Source organism: Anas platyrhynchos, chromosome 25 (assembly GCF_047663525.1).
Source record: "Anas platyrhynchos isolate ZD024472 breed Pekin duck chromosome 25, IASCAAS_PekinDuck_T2T, whole genome shotgun sequence".
NCBI lineage: Eukaryota > Metazoa > Chordata > Aves > Anseriformes > Anatidae > Anas > Anas platyrhynchos.
In genome coordinates this window covers 9156567-9174892 of record NC_092611.1, presented here as the reverse complement: position 1 = coordinate 9174892, position 18326 = coordinate 9156567, and the positions used below count along the sequence as shown (strand labels likewise).

Sequence of the window (18326 nt, the reverse complement as noted above, 5' to 3'; positions counted from 1 at the left end):
CAATATTTTCCTCCTTTATTTATTTAGGAGCCTGGGAACACGCTGGTGCACACAGAGGGGGGCAGCCCAGCACGTGCCGGGCCAGTGCTGATGGAGAGGGCTCCAGGTGGGCAGGGGCTGAAGTCCCCTCTGCACAGGGCTCTCCGTTGTCCCCCGTCACCCTGGGGCTGATGAAAATGAGCTGACAGAGGCAGAGGCAGCATTAGCCTAATTATGGCCATAAACGATACCTCGGCGCTGGATTTTCCTTTCTTAGCGACTTCCTGTTTTCCTCTTTGAGATGCAAATTTTTGCACAGTCCTCGATCCAGATTCTCTTCTCATTAGCATGAAATTTGACTAGTTCCATGATTTTTTAAATAGCAAATTAAAAAAAAAAAAAAAAAAGGAAGAAGGAGAAGAAATCGACGCTGCACGCAAAGTTCCAGCAAAGCCCCGGCGGCTCTCGGGGGCAAAACCAGAGGGGCTGGTGGGGAACATGCCCAGGGGGGCTGCGAGGTTTGGGGAATAGGGGAGCCCGGTCGGCGGTGGCAGTTTGCCATGGCACGCTGCTCTGCGCTGCTCTCGCACAGCTGAAGGGGAGGAAGCTGTCGGCGGAGCAGTGGGCAGGGGGGGCCCGAGCTCCCCAGCCCCTCCGGGGAGCCCCCGGCCACGCAGGAGCCCCCCGCTGCCTCCCCCTGCCAGTGCCGACACGGGTGCACGTCGTGGGCTGAAGCCTTTCATTTCTCTTCCTCCCGGAGAACGAGGCTCCTCGTAATAGGAGGTTAAAAAAAATTACACTAGAAAAATCATTTTTTGCAATGAGTGTTATCTCTATGGATTTTTATTTTTTTTTATGCCTGCCATAATCTCTACCCGCTGCAGCTGAGCGCTGGGAGAGGACTCGTAATATATCTGAAAGCAGACGGCACTATTTTGCGGTAAATGTCATTCTAGTAATATTTAGCTGTCCTTGGAAATGAAAATACAATTTTTGCTGAAGTGACGCCGGTGCCGCGGAGCCGTGGCGTGCCGGGCTGGGGGAACTGCTCACCTCCCCGTGCCCCCGGTGCCCCCCCAGGGGCTGCCCTTCGGCTCAGCGCTGCCTTTCCTCCCTGGCCCCCTGCTCCCCGGCCGCCCTTCCCCTCCGCTTTCTGCCACATAATGAGTTTGATAAGAAATTGTCTCGTTAACAGGATTAGCCATGGAAATCTCGAGTCCCCTCCTATTCATTTTGTAATGCTCTTCATCCCGTTGGGTAATTTTCTGCCGGCATGAGGCGTCTCCGGACCACCTCGGGAGCTGGATTCCTCCTCGTTCCTCGACAGCGCCGGCTGCTGTGCCTGAGCCCCCCGTGCCCTCCCGGGGATTTCTCTCTGCTCCTTTGGTTTAGCGCGGCTGTTTCCTTTCCGAAATAACTTCCACAAGCGCTACAACCAGCCCCAAATACTCTCGGTTTCACTGCCCATATCCAGCTCCTATTTTAGCAGCCGCACTTCCACAACAAACTCCGGGGACTCATCGGCATCCTAAAACCCGTGGGGGCGAGTTCTGCTCTCCTTTACACCCCCACGGATCCCATTTTGTAGGCAGCATAATTCTGGATTGCCTCCTACAAAAACGAGTTCCAAGACTGGCCCTTTGGTAAATAATTACTCTTGATTTAATAACTCCTACCAGCCCTGCAGGATGCGCTGCTTCCAAGGGAGTTAATAGAAAGAGATCTTTCTTAACATCTGTTTTCCCAAGTTTGCTGACTGCTCAGCCCGTATCTGGGAAGTTGCATCCAGATAGCAGCTCGTTAGATCCGCGACGGCCGCACACTGCCAGCAGATAAACTGGAGCAGGAAAATGTCTGAGGCAACTGAGCCCTGGAAGTAATATATGCATGGAACATTAAAGTGACAGCCCCATTTCTCATTGCCTCGTGTTAAATGAAATTAACGTTTCTGCAGACGATTTCCTTAAGCATCTACCGGGGTCGTGTTTGCAGCTTTGCCATTTTAAAAGGCTCCCCGTGCACAAAAGCGAAACTTCCCCGTGTGCCGTCGTTGCCCAAAGAGAGAGGAGCACAGGAAGCGAACCCACCGCACGAATAAAGTGACGTAGATGCTGATTGCTGCTTGGCATGTAGGATTTCGGGAAATAATAGGTGATTTGTGGCAGGGAGACCAGGGCCACTGCGTGGGGGAGCTCTAACAAAGTGATTCTCACCTGGCAGCTTCCTCGTGCCCTGAGTAATTTATTCACCGGCTTCTGCTCCCCCCGATCCGGGTGTCCACGCGCAGATTAACTTCCTCTGCCTCGCCTGAGATGATTCGCCATGCTGCAGGTGATTAATTTGTGCAGATTGCATCCAAGCAGCTGGTGGCCGTCATTAGCGCTGGCCGCGGTGGGCTGGGGCAGCGGTGCCAGCTCCAAGCGTGCGGCTCCCGTGGTGCCTGCGGCCACCAGGCTGGGGGAGCTGCTGCCGGCTCCCTCCCACACCCCACATTTGGGGTGTCCCAAAACTCTGCCCTGAACCTTGGTAGGCAGGGAGTGCAGGAGCTGGGTGCTCCGGGGTGCCGGCAGAGGGTGCCCACGGTGCCGCTGCTGCAGGACGAGGGCGCAGGCACGGTGGGGTACCCATGCAGGAGGTGATAAATGTCTTCTGCCAGCTGGAGGCTGTGCGTGCCTCCTCTTTCCAGCTGGTGTTTGCAGAGGGTGTTCACGCACTGCTGCTCGCCCGGCTCTGCCCCGGCCATAAATCCGGAGGTCAGAGCCTGGCATGAAGCTGGGGGAAAGCACGGCGTTCCCTTCTGGGTTTATTCCCCCGTCCCCTGCAGGCTGGGCTTCTGCAGGTAATTCTGTAAAGCATTAAGAGTTAATGCACCAGAAAATTATCTGCTGCTGAACTTCAGCTCTGGAGTGCACGGGGTGGGATTTCTCAGGGGATTTAGCCCCCAGAGGGCAGCCCTGGCCCCGTAATTTGGCCCCCGGGTGCGCGGGCACTGGGCTCACCCCCGCCTGCGCCCTGGGGTGCGTGGGCACAGGGACGCGGCGCTGGGGCTGCCTGGCAGCTGTGTGACAGGGAGGTGACAATTACATCCGCTTCTCAACTGCTCCTGCTTTTTTCTTCTCTCCCTCTCTCTCTCTCTCTCTCTCCGTGCTTTTTTTTTTTTTTTTTTTGTTTCATCTCTTCCTCTCAGGAAACCCATTTAAATGCAATTCCATTCTTAAAACATCTCCCTCATGCATGTCTAATGAATGTCAGGCAGACGCGCTGACAATGGGCCCAAGTAGGATCCAATCTCGCCGAGTGTCTACAAGTCATTTGGAAGAAACCCTGGGAGCGCGCCCAGTTTTATTACAGCGTAATTAGAAATAAAATCTTGTTGCAAGAGGAGAATGAGAGATGGGTGTTAATCCTGTAACGGGAGGAGATAGAGCCGTGCTTATAAAGGAGATTAAGGAGGGGAGGCGGAAAGCCTGTCATGACTCCCCAACTTTCATCCCTCCTTTGTGGATCTCCCCTCTCCGGCTCAGCAGCCCCGGCGAAGGGGGGGGATGGTTTTGGGGTACAGTTCCCTGCCATGCCCCACAGCCACTGCCGTGATTCAGTGATTCAGCGTTTCTGTCACCGCTGCTGCTCCGGCACCGGGGGGATGGAGCCTGGGAGCGGGCGTGGGAAGGGACGGGTGATATTTAGGTCTGCAGGGGGAGGGTCCTGCCAAAGCCTCCACCGCACGCACCGCATCTGGATGAGGCAGTGATGCAATCCAGCCTGCTGGGTTTTTATTTTTGGGAGCTTCGTGAAGGAGGCTGGTGCTCGGTGCCACGATGCGCTCCGGCTCCTGCGTGCCCGCAGCCCGCTGGCACCTCGGTGCTGCGCTGAGCACCACGCTGCTACCCGGCACCGGCCAGCAGGATGGGCAGGGCGCACGGCCCCTGCCACAGGGCTGGACTTTTCCATCAGGGAACCTTTCCCAAAAAGTGCCACCACCCTGCTGCCGGCCCCAGGACGTGGCATGGTCAGGGTGCTGCAGGCGCAGGTACCACAGCTTCCCTGAGACGGCGGTGTTTCTAGGGCAGGGTTTTCTTGTCGCAGCGAAGCCCCGTTCCTCCTGGATCGAGGAGGAGGAGAAAGAAGCCAGGGAGCCCTTTGGTACAAAGCGTGACCCACTTACTCAGCTGGAGTCGGTTATTTTACAGATGCCCACGGAACTTCAAGGTGGAAATGTTCTGCTGGGTGCTCGGCTGCTCTGCGCCGCTCAGCTTTGCATGGCTGTGTAGGAGAAATGTGTTTCCTTTGAAAGGGCTGGGGAGCCTGTGACTGCCTTACACGTCCCCTGGGATCCCGTGTGCAGGGAAACATGTAAATAAATCTGTCAGATATCGTGCAGCTCTTATTAAATTTGCATTGGGCTTGAGTCGCGGCTCCTATTTAACATCCCTGGGATGGATGGATGGATCTTTAATCTTCGCGCCTAATCCAGGCGCTCTCTGCTCCAGGCATTTGCTGTGGCACCGAACCTGGGGTCAGGCAGCCGGGATGAAAGGGACCCGTGGTGCGTGGCCATGGCCCCACTGCCTCCCAGAACCATCAGTTTGGCTGCTGGAGCAGCCCCTTGCCATAAGACCGGGGGCCCCTCCTGGCTGGGTTTGGTGAGCCCAGGCTGCTTCTCCCCGCTCCAGTCCCATGCTGGGCAAATGGCGCACGGGGAGAGCGGCCACAGCAGCCGGGGAAAACCACAGGCTTTGGGCTTTGGGGCTTCCCTCTCCGTGGCTGTCCCCCAGGGAGGCATTTGTCACTTTAAACGTGGCCAGAAATAGCACCAAACATTTATTGAATTTGTCCGGGATGCCTTGGGTTGCATATGCTCCAAGTATGGCTAATTCATAAACGCTGGCACCTATTGATTCTCCCGCAGTTAAAATAGACTGCGTAAGGAAATATTGGCCCCAGAGTACTGAGGGGAAGTTATCTCATTAGTCTTATGAACTATAAAATGTGCTCTCTCCTGAAGCCCTGACCCCATTGTTTTTATAAATCTATATTGGATGGAGCCGTAACTGGTAACCTGCATTGGCTGTAATTTTTCTCTTGAAATTGGAAGGCCCTTGGGACTGACGCTGAGGTTTCATGGCCACTACAGGCAGCTGGATGTGGAAGAGGTTTCCCTAGCAGAGAGCACGTGTGTACATGTGAGCACCGACAGCAGGAGACCCCCCTAATGTTCTCCATGCCTTCTCTGTGCTTTCCCCCTTGTTTCTCCCTTTGTGGGGGCAAGGTTTGGCTCCTGGGGGCTCCCAGCTGCCCTGCTCCCCTCTGAGCCCCAGCTCCCCATTTTTGGCACCCCAAAACTGGGGGGAGAGGGGGGTAGGAGGCTTGGAGAGGCATTGCCTCGGCAGCAGCAAAGTCTTCCTGCAAGAGTTATTAGAGGCACATCGCTCCAGCCTGGCTGTGGACGTACTTAATCCTCTGCATCCCGTAAAGCTTCTCCTCCTCCTGGCAGGCAGAAAGATCTGATTTTATTCCGCGACCTTCGACGTTAATCTCGCAAGCTAACTGAGCCATAAGTCACTTCGGTGAGGTTTCCGTCAGAGCCGTTCACATCAATTATTGCCCCGCATCTTTCCCTTGAACCAGTGCAGCGCTCCCTGGCCAAGTTATTTGTCCCTTGTTGGAAAAAAAAAATAAGAAAAAAAAAAAGAAAATAGAAGCTGTGCTGTCAGGTTGTGTAGACCTTACGCTGAATGCAATGGCATGGCTTGCACGGGGGCAGATGCCTCCTGTCACTGTGCGGCAGCAAGGCCAGCACTAAAACCTGCAGCTTCTCTGCCCGTCTGGAAGCTTTCGGCACACGGAGGCTGCGCAGGAGAGGAGCCCAGGGAGTGCCTTGCCCCATGCAGGGAGGTATCAGGGTGGGTGCTGCTGTGCCAGCTGCCTTCCTGCGGCTCTTCTGGGCTCCAAACCTATGCTCACATTCTGGCTCAGAGGCTTGACTTTGGGCACAGGGTCTGTGGAAGCCAGCGAGTGCCAGGATCCTGGTGTGGTGCCCTGGGTGGGATCAGAGGGGGCTGGTTTTGTGTTTGTGGTCAGCAATTCTCTCATCCTTGTGTTCGTCTTCTCGCACATCTCTGCCCGGGAAGCTGCCCGAGGGCCCTGCTGCCCCTCGGCCTCGTTGCACGCCGCTCCTGCACGCCTTTGTTTCCGGAGCATGAGCGTGCCCAGGAGCAGGGCTGCAGTTGGGCATGCACAGAAGTGTCTGCGCCGGGGGGAGGCCAGCTGGGGCTGCGCAGCACTTTGCAAAATGCAGCAGCTGTTTCCATAGAAACTGGTCCCCCCCCCCTTCTCAAATTCCAGTGCAGCCAATGCTCTTTGCTTACTGGTTTGATGGGAGATGAAAAATTAATGCCTGATTTGCATGTGGTTTCAGTCCTTGCAGGACTGCTCCCCCTCCCCTTCTACCGAGGCTCACATTAAAACCTTGCTGCCGCCGGTCGAGGGCGCAGGGCACGAGGCTGGCACCACCGTGTGCTTGTGTCCCGTTGCACCGTGGTGCAGTGTGCACATTGCTGGCGTTGTGGGGAGGGAGATCTGTGTCTGCAGGTGTTGGCTGCAGAGCCCTGACCCCTCCAAGCCTTGTCCCGAGCTCGCAGGATGCTGCTGGTGGTGTGGGGAGCATCGCGGGGCTGCTCCCTGTCCTTCCAGGGGCAATCTGCACGGGCTTTCCAGCCTGTGCCTTCTGTTAGCTATGGCTGGGCTCGTATCTTATTAAGGCTGCTATTTCTTCTCTGTTTAGAGTCCCTAATGCTCTCATATCAAACAATTAGAGTCAAATACATACATCTAGCTAAGCTGCAGCTGGAGTGGGGTAGTGCCAGCAGGGCTCAGGGCTGCCATCAGCTTGGCTTTTGCGGTGGATGTGCTCCAGTTCCGCGGTGAAGAGCCCTGTTTTGTGTTGATCTGTAGCCTGAAGTGCTGCTGCAGCGGGCAGGGAGAGGCTTCTGCCATCCTGCCAGGCGGCTCCACGAGGGTTTTCCTTTCATCCCCGTATTCCGCTTGCATTTTTCCTGCTGTTAAGGGCTTGACCATGGCACTGTCTACCACCTAAATCGAGAATAACCAAGTACTTCAAAAAGGTGCTGGAAGAAAAAGCAGCTGTTTGTCGTCACCCATCATGGTGCAGGGTTTGAAGGAGCCGTTTGCAGCCATTGCTGACTTACAATCTAGGTTTAGAGGTTTCGACTCCAAACATTTGGCTTTGCTAATTACATTCTGCTTATCTGCACTCGCTGTGTTTCAGCAGGGGGTGGCTTGGCTGGCAACGTGGTGCAGCCGAACAGATGTACCACCCCATCCCAGCTGAGCTTCTGCCAGCTGAAAGGATCCCAGAGGTCCCACAGAAACTGGGATCAAAGGCTCGCTCTCACGGCTGGTGCTGGTAGGAGAGCAGGATGAAAGGTGTCTTCCAGGTGGGAAGGGGAGCGCGGACACCCAGAGCTTCTCCCCGGTACCTCCGCTTGCCCTGCCTCCCACCTTGCTGCTCAATTGCGCCACGGTGCAGGCCTTTCTATTAATGTTAATTACTGTTGATATTCATGATGAATTATAGAGGTCAGGCCTGACAGGGAGGCTGGCTTCATAGGAGAGTGAACAACTCCTTTCCCCCTGTGCACACCAGCCCGAAAGCTGCTGGCCAGCACCGCGGGGTCCGTGCTGCGCTACCTGGTGGCCTCGGCAATCTCCCCCTGGTGCTCAAATATCAACTCAAGCCCTTATTTGTTTTCACACGCTTCTAAGTAAGTTAAGCTAATTATTAACTCAGCAGGACGGATTCACTTTTAATTGCAGCGTTGCTATGCAGCACACGGAGATGGGTTTCGTGGTGTGTGCTCCCCTCTCCATCCGCAGCCGCGGAATCGCTGCGAGCCCACGGCCAGCCCGGGGCCGTGCCCGCTGCCCTCCTCCTGCTGCTGCGGGGCCGTGGTGGGGCTCGGATGTGGCCTTCGGGTGGGGACAAGGACACCCTGCCCCTGCCTTGGTGCCTGGGCAGCTGCGTGTGCTGCAGGATGAGTGCAGCCGCCCAGGCAGTGCTCAGGGATGCGCAGGCTGCTGTCACACCCCCGTGCTGATATTGCACACACGTGCTCAGTGGTGCACACCCCCATGGTGATGTTGCACATGTGTGGGATGCTGTTGCAGCCCGGTGGGCTGATACTGCACACTCCCGGCTGCTGTTGCACACCCACGTGCTGATATTGCACACGCGTGGGCTCCTCTTGCAGGCACTGCTGCTCGCCCATTTTGGCCTGAAGTTGCCAGCTGGCCCCCAAACGTGATGGCAGAGACGGTCCCGGTGGGGAAGGACCGTGTTGTGCTCCTGGCCCCGAGCACGGGGGCTCTGCCTGCCTCAGGTGCTGGGTGCCTGGGAGGGGATGTGTGCCACCAGGGCCACCTCGCTCACCCTTCCCCTCCCTTTCCTCTTTGTCTCTGCAGAAAATAGGTTTTTTATTACTTCTTACGGAGGTTTGTACATATCGGACGTGCAGAAGGAAGATGCCTTGTCCACCTACAGGTGTATCACCAAGCACAAGTACAGCGGGGAGACGCGCCAGAGCAACGGAGCCCGGCTCTCCGTGTCAGGTGAGCACACGGTGCCAGCAGTGCTGCCGAGGCACCTGGTGATAGCTTCCAGCCTTGCCTGCACCCCGCTCCCCATCTCCCCATCGTCTCCTGGGGGTGCAGGGGATGTTGCAGCATCCCCACCTCCCGTCCTGGCAGCAGGAGGGTGCCGGGGGTTTGCGCAGGGGGTCCGTGCCGCCCCTCGCCGTGCCATGCAGCACCCCGAGCTGAGCGAGAGGCGACGGGGCGTGAGGCGATGCGATGTGACAGCCCGCGATGTGAGCAGCCTGACGCGATGCGACGAACGTGCAAGCGATACTGCAGCAGAGCGTAGCGCAGTCCGTAGTGCCGCCTGTCTCGGGGCGCTCCCGGCTCCGCTGACTGCCCAAATTACTCTGCTCGGGAGGGAGGGAACTCGCCCGACTCACCGCCGCATCGCCTCTCCTGCCACTCAGCTGCAGCTCCCTGCTCCCCGCCATATGGCTTTCCCAGGGCTCCTCTCCTGCTCTAACTCCTCGAATTAACCCCGCAGAGGGTCAGGGACAGCCGGGCTTGCTGGACCTGCTCGGTCCCGCTCCCATCCAAACCATCCCGTAGTGTGGCCATGGATTGCATCGTCCCCTCCCCATGCACACTCGCGGTGCCTCGGTCCCCTCCTGGTCGCTGTCATTATTTACACGTCACGGCGTTTTACTTCTGCTTGGGAGTAATGAAAGAGGTTTCTTTCCCCTGGAATTTAATTTCACGCCTGAGACTTGGTGATTAATTTTCTCCTTTCCCAGCTGCCTGATGGGCCCCTTTGCTTGTAAATTTTGAAATGTGCCACCGAATTTGTGTATTTTGCACCAATTACGTGTCACCTTGAGTAATTCCTCCAGTGCCGTGTTTATCCGTCCCACCAGCTCCTCGGCTGCGTTTCCCCAGGGAGGGGCAGAGCCGCTCAGTGCCAGCTGATGCCGAGGTGGCCCGGCGGTCTCTGTGTCACCGCTGGTCCCTGTGTCACCGTGCACAGGCTCCCCCGGCGTCCCCAGGCGGCTCAGACAGCTGTTGGCTCCTCCCTGTTAAAACCAGCTCAGCCTGCTGGCTGCAGGGCAGGAGCCCATCTCCCCTCCTTCTCCGGGTGAGTTTATTCCCTCTCCCACCCCAGACCCGGCGGAGTCCATCCCCACGATGCTAGACAGCTTCCAGTCCCGGGAGGTGAAGGCGGGCCGGCTGGTGGAGCTGCCCTGCATCGCCTCGGGGTACCCCAACCCTGCCATTCGCTGGCTCAAGGACGGGCGCCCGCTGCCCGCCGACGGCCGCTGGGCCAAGCGCATCACGGGGCTGAGCATCAGCGACCTGCGCGTGGAGGACAGCGGGACCTACATCTGCGAGGTCACCAACACCTTCGGGTCTGCAGAGGTCACCGGGACCCTCACGGTCATAGGTGAGTGCTGGCGGCGGGGAGAGCTGCGTCCTGCCGGGCTGTGTGAGGCTCCAGCCCCGAGGCCTTTCTAAAGCTGTGTAAATGACAAGCTTTATGTTTCAGCGTGGCGTGGCGCGCGTTGGAGCCCGCCGTCGCGCTACGCAGCGTGTCTGATGCAGTGCTCGGAGCGTTTGGGGGAAGTTTATAATGATGCAGCCGAGGACGTGCCGACAGCCCCTGATTTACCGCTTTAATCTGGGCCGAGAGAGGGACCTCTGGAAAAGGCAGAGCGATAGCAGGGGATGTAAATTGCTGGATGGCGATATCCTGTTAGGTGCCTCTGCGCTTTGTTTTGCTGATTTACATAAAATAAGCTCCAGCCAAACAGTAAATACCATCTGGGCAGGCCAAATATTTACTGCCTGCTCTGCTCCTGGGGGTTCCTGCTGTCACCAGCAGCCCCGGAGCCGCCCTGGCACGTCCCCGGCTCGGCGCAGCCCCATTGCACCGGCCACATCCCCGCTGCGACAGCTGCTTCCAGCCACCCTGCCCCTATGCCAGGGCCAACGTTAAAGGCTGGGCTGGCAGCACAAGGAAGGGCAAGGAGGCCACCTGCCTTGTTGTACGGTGACATTTTGCACGTAGTCAGGCTGGCACATCCAGGGAAGGAAAGGTGGAAAAGTACAGGAAGGATGAGAGCCGCGCGGTGCGTGCTGGCCTGCGGCTGCCTGCCCCCACAGCCCGCCACCACCACGCAGCCAACACCTCTCCTGCTCTCGTCCTCTCTTGCACAGACCCTCTGCGTGTGACCCTCACACCAAAGAAGCTCAAAACGGGCATTGGCAGCACCGTCATCCTCTCTTGTGCCCTCAGCGGGTCCCCCGAGTACGTCATCCGCTGGTACCGCAACACGGAGCTGGTGGTGGTGGATGACTACATCTCCATCCGGGGCATCAGCAACGAGACCCTCCTCATCACGGCCGCCCAGAAGAGCCACTCCGGAGCCTACCAGTGCTTTGCCACCCGCAAATCCCAGACGGCACAGGACTTCTCCATCATCACGCTGGAGGGTGAGCTGGCTTCCTCGGGGTGGGGGCCAGCTGGGGGGTTTCTCTGCCCCTCGCCAAGCTGCTGCATCCGCGGTGCTCACCAGGGTGCTTTGTGCATGGATGGAGGAAAGCAAGCACCACTGGGGCAGGCTGCACCCAGCCCCTGGGCTGTGCAAACTGTCTGCAAGCAGCTCGGGGACGCTGGGGCAAGTGCCAAAATCAGGGTCCTGCACTGACCTGTCCATCCCCTGCCCTGTGCTGAGGAGCTGCCTTCCACGAGCAGGCGGGGTTGCAGGGCTCTGCGTATTTGGAGCAGGGATGGGCACTGCTGAGCCTGGCATCCCCTCGAGCCAAAATCTCTTATCAACCAGGTGCGGGGGGTGCGGGTGACTGCTGCCGGTGGCTGCCGTGCCCTAACCCCCCTCCCTCTGGGTCCCCCCAGATGGGACCCCCCGCATCGTCTCCTCCTTCAGCGAGAAGGTGGTGAACCCCGGGGAGCAGTTCTCCCTGATGTGTGCCGCCAAGGGCGCGCCCCCCCCGACCGTCACCTGGGCCCTGGACGACGAGCCCATCCCGCGGGACAACGGGCACCGCACCAACCAGTACACCATGTCGGACGGCACCACGGTGAGCCACATGAACGTCACCAGCCCGCAGATCAAGGACGGCGGCGTGTACCGGTGCACCGCGCGGAACTCGGTGGGCAGCGCCGAATACCAAGCGCGAATAAACGTAAGAGGTGCCTGTCTACTTTTAAATATCAGAATAGGACTTTGACTGGGCTTTTGGTTGTGTTCTGTTCCCCGCCAGATCGTTTCCCTCCCCGTCCTCCCCCCATTTCCCGGCTGTGCAGGTCTCTGCAGCCCCCTCCTGCCCCGCTCGCCCCCAGCCCTGCCCGAGGCATCCAGCTCCCCTGAGGCTCAGAGCAGGGAGCTGAACTGAGTGCACGGCTATCCTCTGAACCTTGGAGAGCCAGAACAAGGCTTCCAGAGTGGCAGTGCCTCCCCGCTGGGGTCTGCTGTCTCCCCTTCCAGCCTTTGGGTCTGTGCAGCAAGTGCTTCCCATGAAGGACCCTGCGGAGGAGGTTGGGGTGGTGCAGAAGTGACCTGCACTGGCCAAGAGCCACCTGCTCCTTTTTACCTGCCTGCGATGTGTCCCCCAGACCATCCCCAGACCCCCCACACGGCCCCCTAGCCCCCCACACCACCCCAGTCCCAGCCCCGCTCCCTGGCAGGAAGGTGCCCGTGGGCGCAGGGATCCTCAGTGCAAACAACAATGAGGCAGCACGGGAAATCGTGGAAAACGAGCTCGGATTTGTCATGTCTGTGTTTTCTTTGTCTGCTAAAAGCCATGGCCGCGTTAATCACCGCGTTGTTCTGGCTGGAGCGTGTTGTTCTGTGCATTCCAGGGCGTTCTCCGAGGCATGGGGCACGGTGTAAGCCTCTGCCCATTCATAACCAGCAGTTAAAGCTTCTAGTCTTATAGGTGGGAGCCAGAGTCAAGGTAACATTAAATTATCTACCAAGGAGGAAGCTTGAAGGGCTGTGTTTGTCTGTGTCTCAGGTTTGAAATGGATCTAGTGGCTTTTTGGCTGGAATCCCAGGAGAGTCTGAATTTTGCTGCCACTTACCGCTAAATTTGGAGCAAGTTCATCTCCCAGGCACGAGAAGCAGGAGCAGCGTTCTGAATGAGGACGTTTCATTGTCTTCTTTTCTTCCCCCTCTTCCAGTTCCTGACTGCCTGTCACTAGATAAGATTCAGGCTTTTTTTTTTTTTTTTCTTCCCCTGGAATAATTGAGCAGGTCCCTGTGACAGGCCCGAGAGCAGGCTGCTAATTTCTCTTTCCCTGCTCTTGGCCCCCTCGAGTCCCCTTATTCCTGGGACCCTGGGCGCTGAAGGATCTCAGGAGGCAGCGTGCTTTCACAATGGGGATCTCACCCTGAGCATCTGCTCAGCTGTTATCCTGCCACGCGCTTGGGGCGAGGAGTCGAGATAGGGTTAATCTTGAGATTAGTTTGCTGCTTTACACAATGGCCATGAGAACAATGTAATTGTTGAAGCGTGAAACCTCTCCTTGCAATACTCACCTGCAACACTTCCAGTCCTTCAGGCAGCGTGAGAGCCAGCCAGGAGCCGTGGGCTGCCTCGCCTGGCTTTTTGGCACTGCTCGGGGTGCCCACGGGAAGCTCCGAACGGTGCCTTTTAGTGGAGATCAAACAAATTGTCAAATGGGAGTCGGGCTCCTGGATGCAGCTCTCTGCCAAGGAGATGGCAAAGCACACACAGCTTCCTCCTGAGAGGGGCAGAGCAGCCGGATAGCCGGGGGGTGCTCCCCAGAGGTCTCCTGAAGCTCCCCTGGGAGCCCCGGCTGGATGTGCTCCGGGGCAGGGCGCTCCCAGGCAGCGTTTGACGTCCCTCTGAGGGGCAGCAGCACTCACAGGCTGGGCTTCCCCAGCAATGAACCCTGGAAATTCAAGCCTAAGCATGGTGCCTGCAAGACCGGGGGGAGTTTGCTGAAGTTTGGCTGCAGCCAAGGGTCGCAGCCCCCACTTTTGCAGCTCTTCTTTTGTAGGTGTGCACGAGGGGCTGGAGGCTGCTGATGGGCAGGCTGGGTCCTGGCTCTGTCGTCACCTCACTCGCCTGCGCAGCTCGCTCTGCACTCGCAGATCTGTGTGCAAACAAGCCGCCCTTCGGAATTAACCTAGCCTGCCTCTTCCTTCCTCCCCACTATGTAGGTCCCCCGAGCATCCGAGCGATGAAGAACATAACGGCGGTAGCGGGTAGGGACACTTTCATCAACTGCAGGGTGATCGGGTACCCCTATTACTCCATCAAGTGGTACAAGGACTCTTTGCTGCTGCCTGATAACCACCGCCAAGTGGTCTTTGAGAACGGGACCCTCAAGCTGATGGACGTCCAGAAAGGCATGGACGAAGGGGAGTATCTGTGCAGCGTGCTGATCCAGCCCCAGCTCTCCATCAGCCAGAGCGTGCACGTCACGGTGAAAGGTGAGCGGGTGGGGATTGCCCGGGTCCTGCAGTTCCCTCCCCAGCCCAGGGAGCCCTGTGCTTCCTGCAGAAGCTTGGTCACGTTGTAGGCAGGAGCTGTGAGCCCCTTTCCCACCACCTTCCCACCCAGAACGGGGCAAGGCACAAGCGTGCTCCTAGGGCACCTCCTTCGGGTTGCGTTGGGGCCGTTCCGATCGTGCTTTGGGGAGTGTTGGGGCTGTTCCTGCTGTGGGCAGAGGCAGGGCAGCACCGTGCAAGGTGCTCTGCGTCCGGACACTGGCCGTGATCCCTAGGCACCAAGGAGAGGCAGAGCTGGCTCAGCCCAGCCACCTTGCACCCACCTGCGTGCCTGCTGCTGCCCCAAGCCGCACCAGATCCATTTCTTGTTACACGCAGCGAGCAAGGATTTGCGGTGTAAACACAGTGTATTAAAACATCTAACCTTTGCTCGGATCACCTTCACTGATGTTTTTCTCTGTGTGTTAGCTTTTAAAAAAATAATACTCTCGGTCTTCCAAGCGCACAGAACATCTTAAAAGCTTCTCCAGGCCATCAATTATTCAGCCCCATTGAGGGAGCTATCAGTCCTAATGAATTGAGTCGGATGCATTCCCTCCCAGTGACTTGCTGAGATTGTGTTATGAGCGCGCGGAGCTATCGTATCTCCCGTCCTCAGAGTTGTCGGGTCGGCTCTGCCTGTCGCCAGCTCAGTGTTTGCAGTAAATCATTCAGACAAACACAGCCACGCTGGGGACGGAGCTGGCCAATTGTCTTTGCCTCCGTCTCACCGAGCCGGGTATTTATGGACTGGATTTTATGCTGATCCCCCTCCCTCCCCTTCCATCCACCATTTTCTTATTAGGAATCAGGTTAGCAAGAGAGAGCATCAAGCTGATTAGAGATGCTACCCCTTGATTAGCTGATGCTCTTCTGCAAGGCTTTGCAGGCGGAAGCGTGGGCTGCAGCTAACCTTAGGGCAGCGCCGAGGGGACCCCTCTCCCCTCACACCCCCAGTGCAGGGCACGGCCAGCCTTTGTTCTCCTCACCTTAAACCAATATCCTCACGGAGGGAGTACCTACAGGGATGTGCACAAGCAAAGTTGAATTACGTGCTGCTCTTTTGCCAGTTGCTGGAAGGCGGACGCAGGATGCTGAAGTTTATCCATATATTTTGGGAAGCGGCCACCGTGCAACCCCCCTGAGCCTGGATTTACTGCCTGGGCGAGGGGCAGGTGACAGCCTGAGCAGGGCGAGCACGGTGCCGTGCCGTGCTATTTGGGAGGCTCACGGCTCTGGCTGTGTCGGACGTCTTCATCCCAGCTGCAGCACGCAGGCTGGAGATTTACACCCGGCCCTGCCTGCCTGGGTGTTTTTATGGCCACCGAATAAAAGCCCGGGGAGGAAAACTGAGAATGCCCTCGACTACATTTGGAGCCTGCTCCAAGGAGCAGAATAAAGAAATAGAAGTGCGCAGAGATGGTACGGGCACCGTAAAGCTTTTAGTGCCACAAGTGCCTGGCGAGCGCGCCGCGTGCCACAAGTGAGTTACGCCACAGGTCTTCCCAAGCAAGCCGTAGTAAAAGCTTTACAGCCCCCTCATGTCAGTGCCTGGCCCGATCACGCCGTTCAGTTTGATCTCTGTTTCTGCCCCCGTTGGGAAGTCCCTGAGCCTCCTGCACAGCTGCCAGGTCCCCGTGTCCCAGCTTGGAGCCTCCCCGCTCCCCAGGGCTTCCCAGGCTGCCTGGGGGTGCTCCTGGGTCCCTTCTCCACGCGTCCCCTGGGAGCATGATCCCAGCATCCAGCTGAGGTGCCCTGACAGCTCGTTATCCCCACGGACACCTTTGCAGGTTTTAATTGATCACGTGTGGCCTTGGTGCTATCCTGGGGCTGTCGCACAGCCCTGCCCAGGTGACAGCAGTGGGGACGCCAGCTCAGCCGCTCTGCAGTCGGGCACAGCGTGAGGGATGTGGGGCTCTGCGGCGCTGCTGGGGTGCACTGAGGTGCAGGAGAGCCTGGGAAGTGCTGAATAAAGGAGAATATGTAGCAGGGAATCAATTTGGAAAGGAAGACTCGTGTTAAGCCCTGGTTAAGGGGAGCTGGAACCAGGAGAGCTCTTCTGCCGAGAGGCTGCGTGTGCTGGAAGTGGCCCGTGGGGCGTTTGGAGATGCACAAGCCCGGCCCCACTCTGCAATAGACTGCAGCGCATTCCCAATTAATTATTCATTAATTATGGAAAACGGGCACTGCTGGCTCCATGGCTCCGGCAGCTCAAGCCACGTCGCTGCAGCTGGCAGCGGGGCAGGCGGCCGGGCCGGACCCGTGCGCCCACGAGCAGCACCCCGAGGGGGCAGCGAGCAGCCCCCAGCACCTTCTGCTCTGTAGGGCTTCCTGGCCAGGCTTCGGGCCACCCCATCGAGGCCAGCCCCGTTCTGACTCGGCCCTGGAGCCCCCAGCAGCCTGTTCTGAGCACTGGGAGCACTGGAGAGCACTGGTCGAGGTGTGGGTGGAGATGGGGGACGGCGTGCAGGAGTGCGGGGGCGTGCGCGGCGGCGTGGTGAGCCCTTCCCTGCTGGGGCTCCCGCGTCTGTACAAGAGGGCATCTTATTTCTGCCGAGGGGACAATTGGCAGCCTGCTAATTTAATTATGGAGGCTGCGGAAAGAGGATCTCGTCTACCAGGTGCTGAGCCTTGTTAAGCTAATTGTCTCCCTCTCTATGCTTTCTTCCCCCTCCCACATTGCCAGAGATGCTGCGGTTGCCTAATTAAGTTATCAGAAAGATAATGGCTGGTTCTGAATCCAGTGCCTTTAAGAAAAGCATCCATCTAATAACTGCTTTTCTGCGAGCAGATAAATGCTGAGGTGGAATTTCAGCTGGTGTGCACAGAGGGGGTCGGGGTGGCTGGCGGCTCCTGGCGCTGGGCTGAGCGCGGTGGCTCTCCCCGGTGGGTCACATCCTGCTGCCACCCCCTCCTGGAAGCGTTGCTGGCTGGAACAGAAGCCTGCCTCAGTTTGTGGGCAGCAAATGCTTTGGGTGACAGAGCAATGGGATTGTGAGATGTTGTGGTGATGGCAAGCAGGCTCGCTCCTCCGCCAGGCTGTGCCCTGTGGTGAGATGGGGCCGGTGGGCACTGACCTGCTGTGAGGGCCAGGAGCCAGGGCCGGCTGCTTTTCCTCCATCCCCCTGCCACCAGCCTGTCCCCTCAGGCATGGGCTGGGATGTACAGCGTGCTGTGCCTCTCCCCTCCACAGTCCCTCCTCTGATCCAGCCCTTCGAGTTCCCCCCAGCCTCCATCGGGCAGCTCCTCTACATCCCCTGCGTGGTGTCCTCGGGGGACATGCCCATCCACATCACCTGGCGGAAGGACGGGCACGTCATCCTCTCCGGCTCGGGCGTCACCATCGAGAGCAAGGAGTTCATGAGCTCCCTGCAGATCTCCAGCGTCTCCCTCAAGCACAACGGCAACTACACCTGCATCGCCAGCAACGCCGCCGCCACCGTCAGCCGCGAGCGGCAGCTCATTGTGCGGGGTGAGCACCCCGGGGCTGCCCCACGTCGGGCTGGGGTGGGTGGGCACCGATGGGCATAGCAGGGGTGGAAGCAGGCAGGGGAGCCAGGGCGGCCACGTGCATGCAGGTGGGAACGATCTGCTGGGGTTTGGGCTCTCACAGCCATCTCTGCGCTCTCGTTACCCAGTGCCTCCTCGATTCGTGGTGCAGCCCAACAACCAGGATGGCATTTATGGTAAAGCTGGGGTGCTGAACTGCTCCGTTGATGGGTACCCGCCTCCGAAAGTCATGTGGAAGCACGCAAAAGGTACGTGAGAGGCAACACGGCAGCGTTTGGGGATCTCTAATATCTCAGTTTTGGCCTGGCCAGCCCAGCATTGAGCCCCACAAACCCCCCCTGCTTGGCTGAGCTCTGATGGCTGCATGTCTGTGCCCCCTCCCAGGAAGTGGGAACCCGCAGCAGTACCACCCCATCCCGCTGACGGGCCGCATCCAGATCCTCCCCAACAGCTCCCTGCTCATCCGCCACGTGCTGGAGGAGGACATCGGCTACTACCTGTGCCAGGCCAGCAACGGGGTGGGCACGGACATCAGCAAGTCCATGTTCCTCACCGTGAAGAGTAAGTAGCTGTGCTGGGGGGGCTGGGGCATGGCACGGCTGCAGGGGGGGCTGCAGGGGGTGCCCCCCCCCCAGGAGCACAGCCCGCTGCACACACAGGGACCGGCCCGGCACTGCCCCGGCACCGCGCAGCCCCTGATCGATGCGGGGC

At 58.3% G+C, this 18326-nt stretch overlaps 1 protein-coding gene across 3 annotated transcripts in view; it reads left to right on the top strand.

Annotated features, from left to right (window-relative positions):
- DSCAML1 (DS cell adhesion molecule like 1) overlaps positions 1 to 18326 on the top strand; it is a 97003-nt gene that overhangs the window by 60132 nt on the left and 18545 nt on the right. For 2 of the 3 annotated variants that reach the window (XM_072027715.1, XM_027444162.3), the window contains exons 4-11: positions 8461 to 8607; positions 9734 to 10012; positions 10786 to 11061; positions 11483 to 11779; positions 13776 to 14048; positions 17299 to 17577; positions 17744 to 17863; positions 18000 to 18176. In XM_072027715.1, coding sequence (XP_071883816.1) covers positions 8461 to 8607; positions 9734 to 10012; positions 10786 to 11061; positions 11483 to 11779; positions 13776 to 14048; positions 17299 to 17577; positions 17744 to 17863; positions 18000 to 18176 — 1848 coding nt within the window. Of the gene's footprint in view, positions 1 to 8460; positions 8608 to 9733; positions 10013 to 10785; positions 11062 to 11482; positions 11780 to 13775; positions 14049 to 17298; positions 17578 to 17743; positions 17864 to 17999; positions 18177 to 18326 lie in introns of those variants that run through there. The other variant, XM_072027716.1, reaches the window with a different exon arrangement.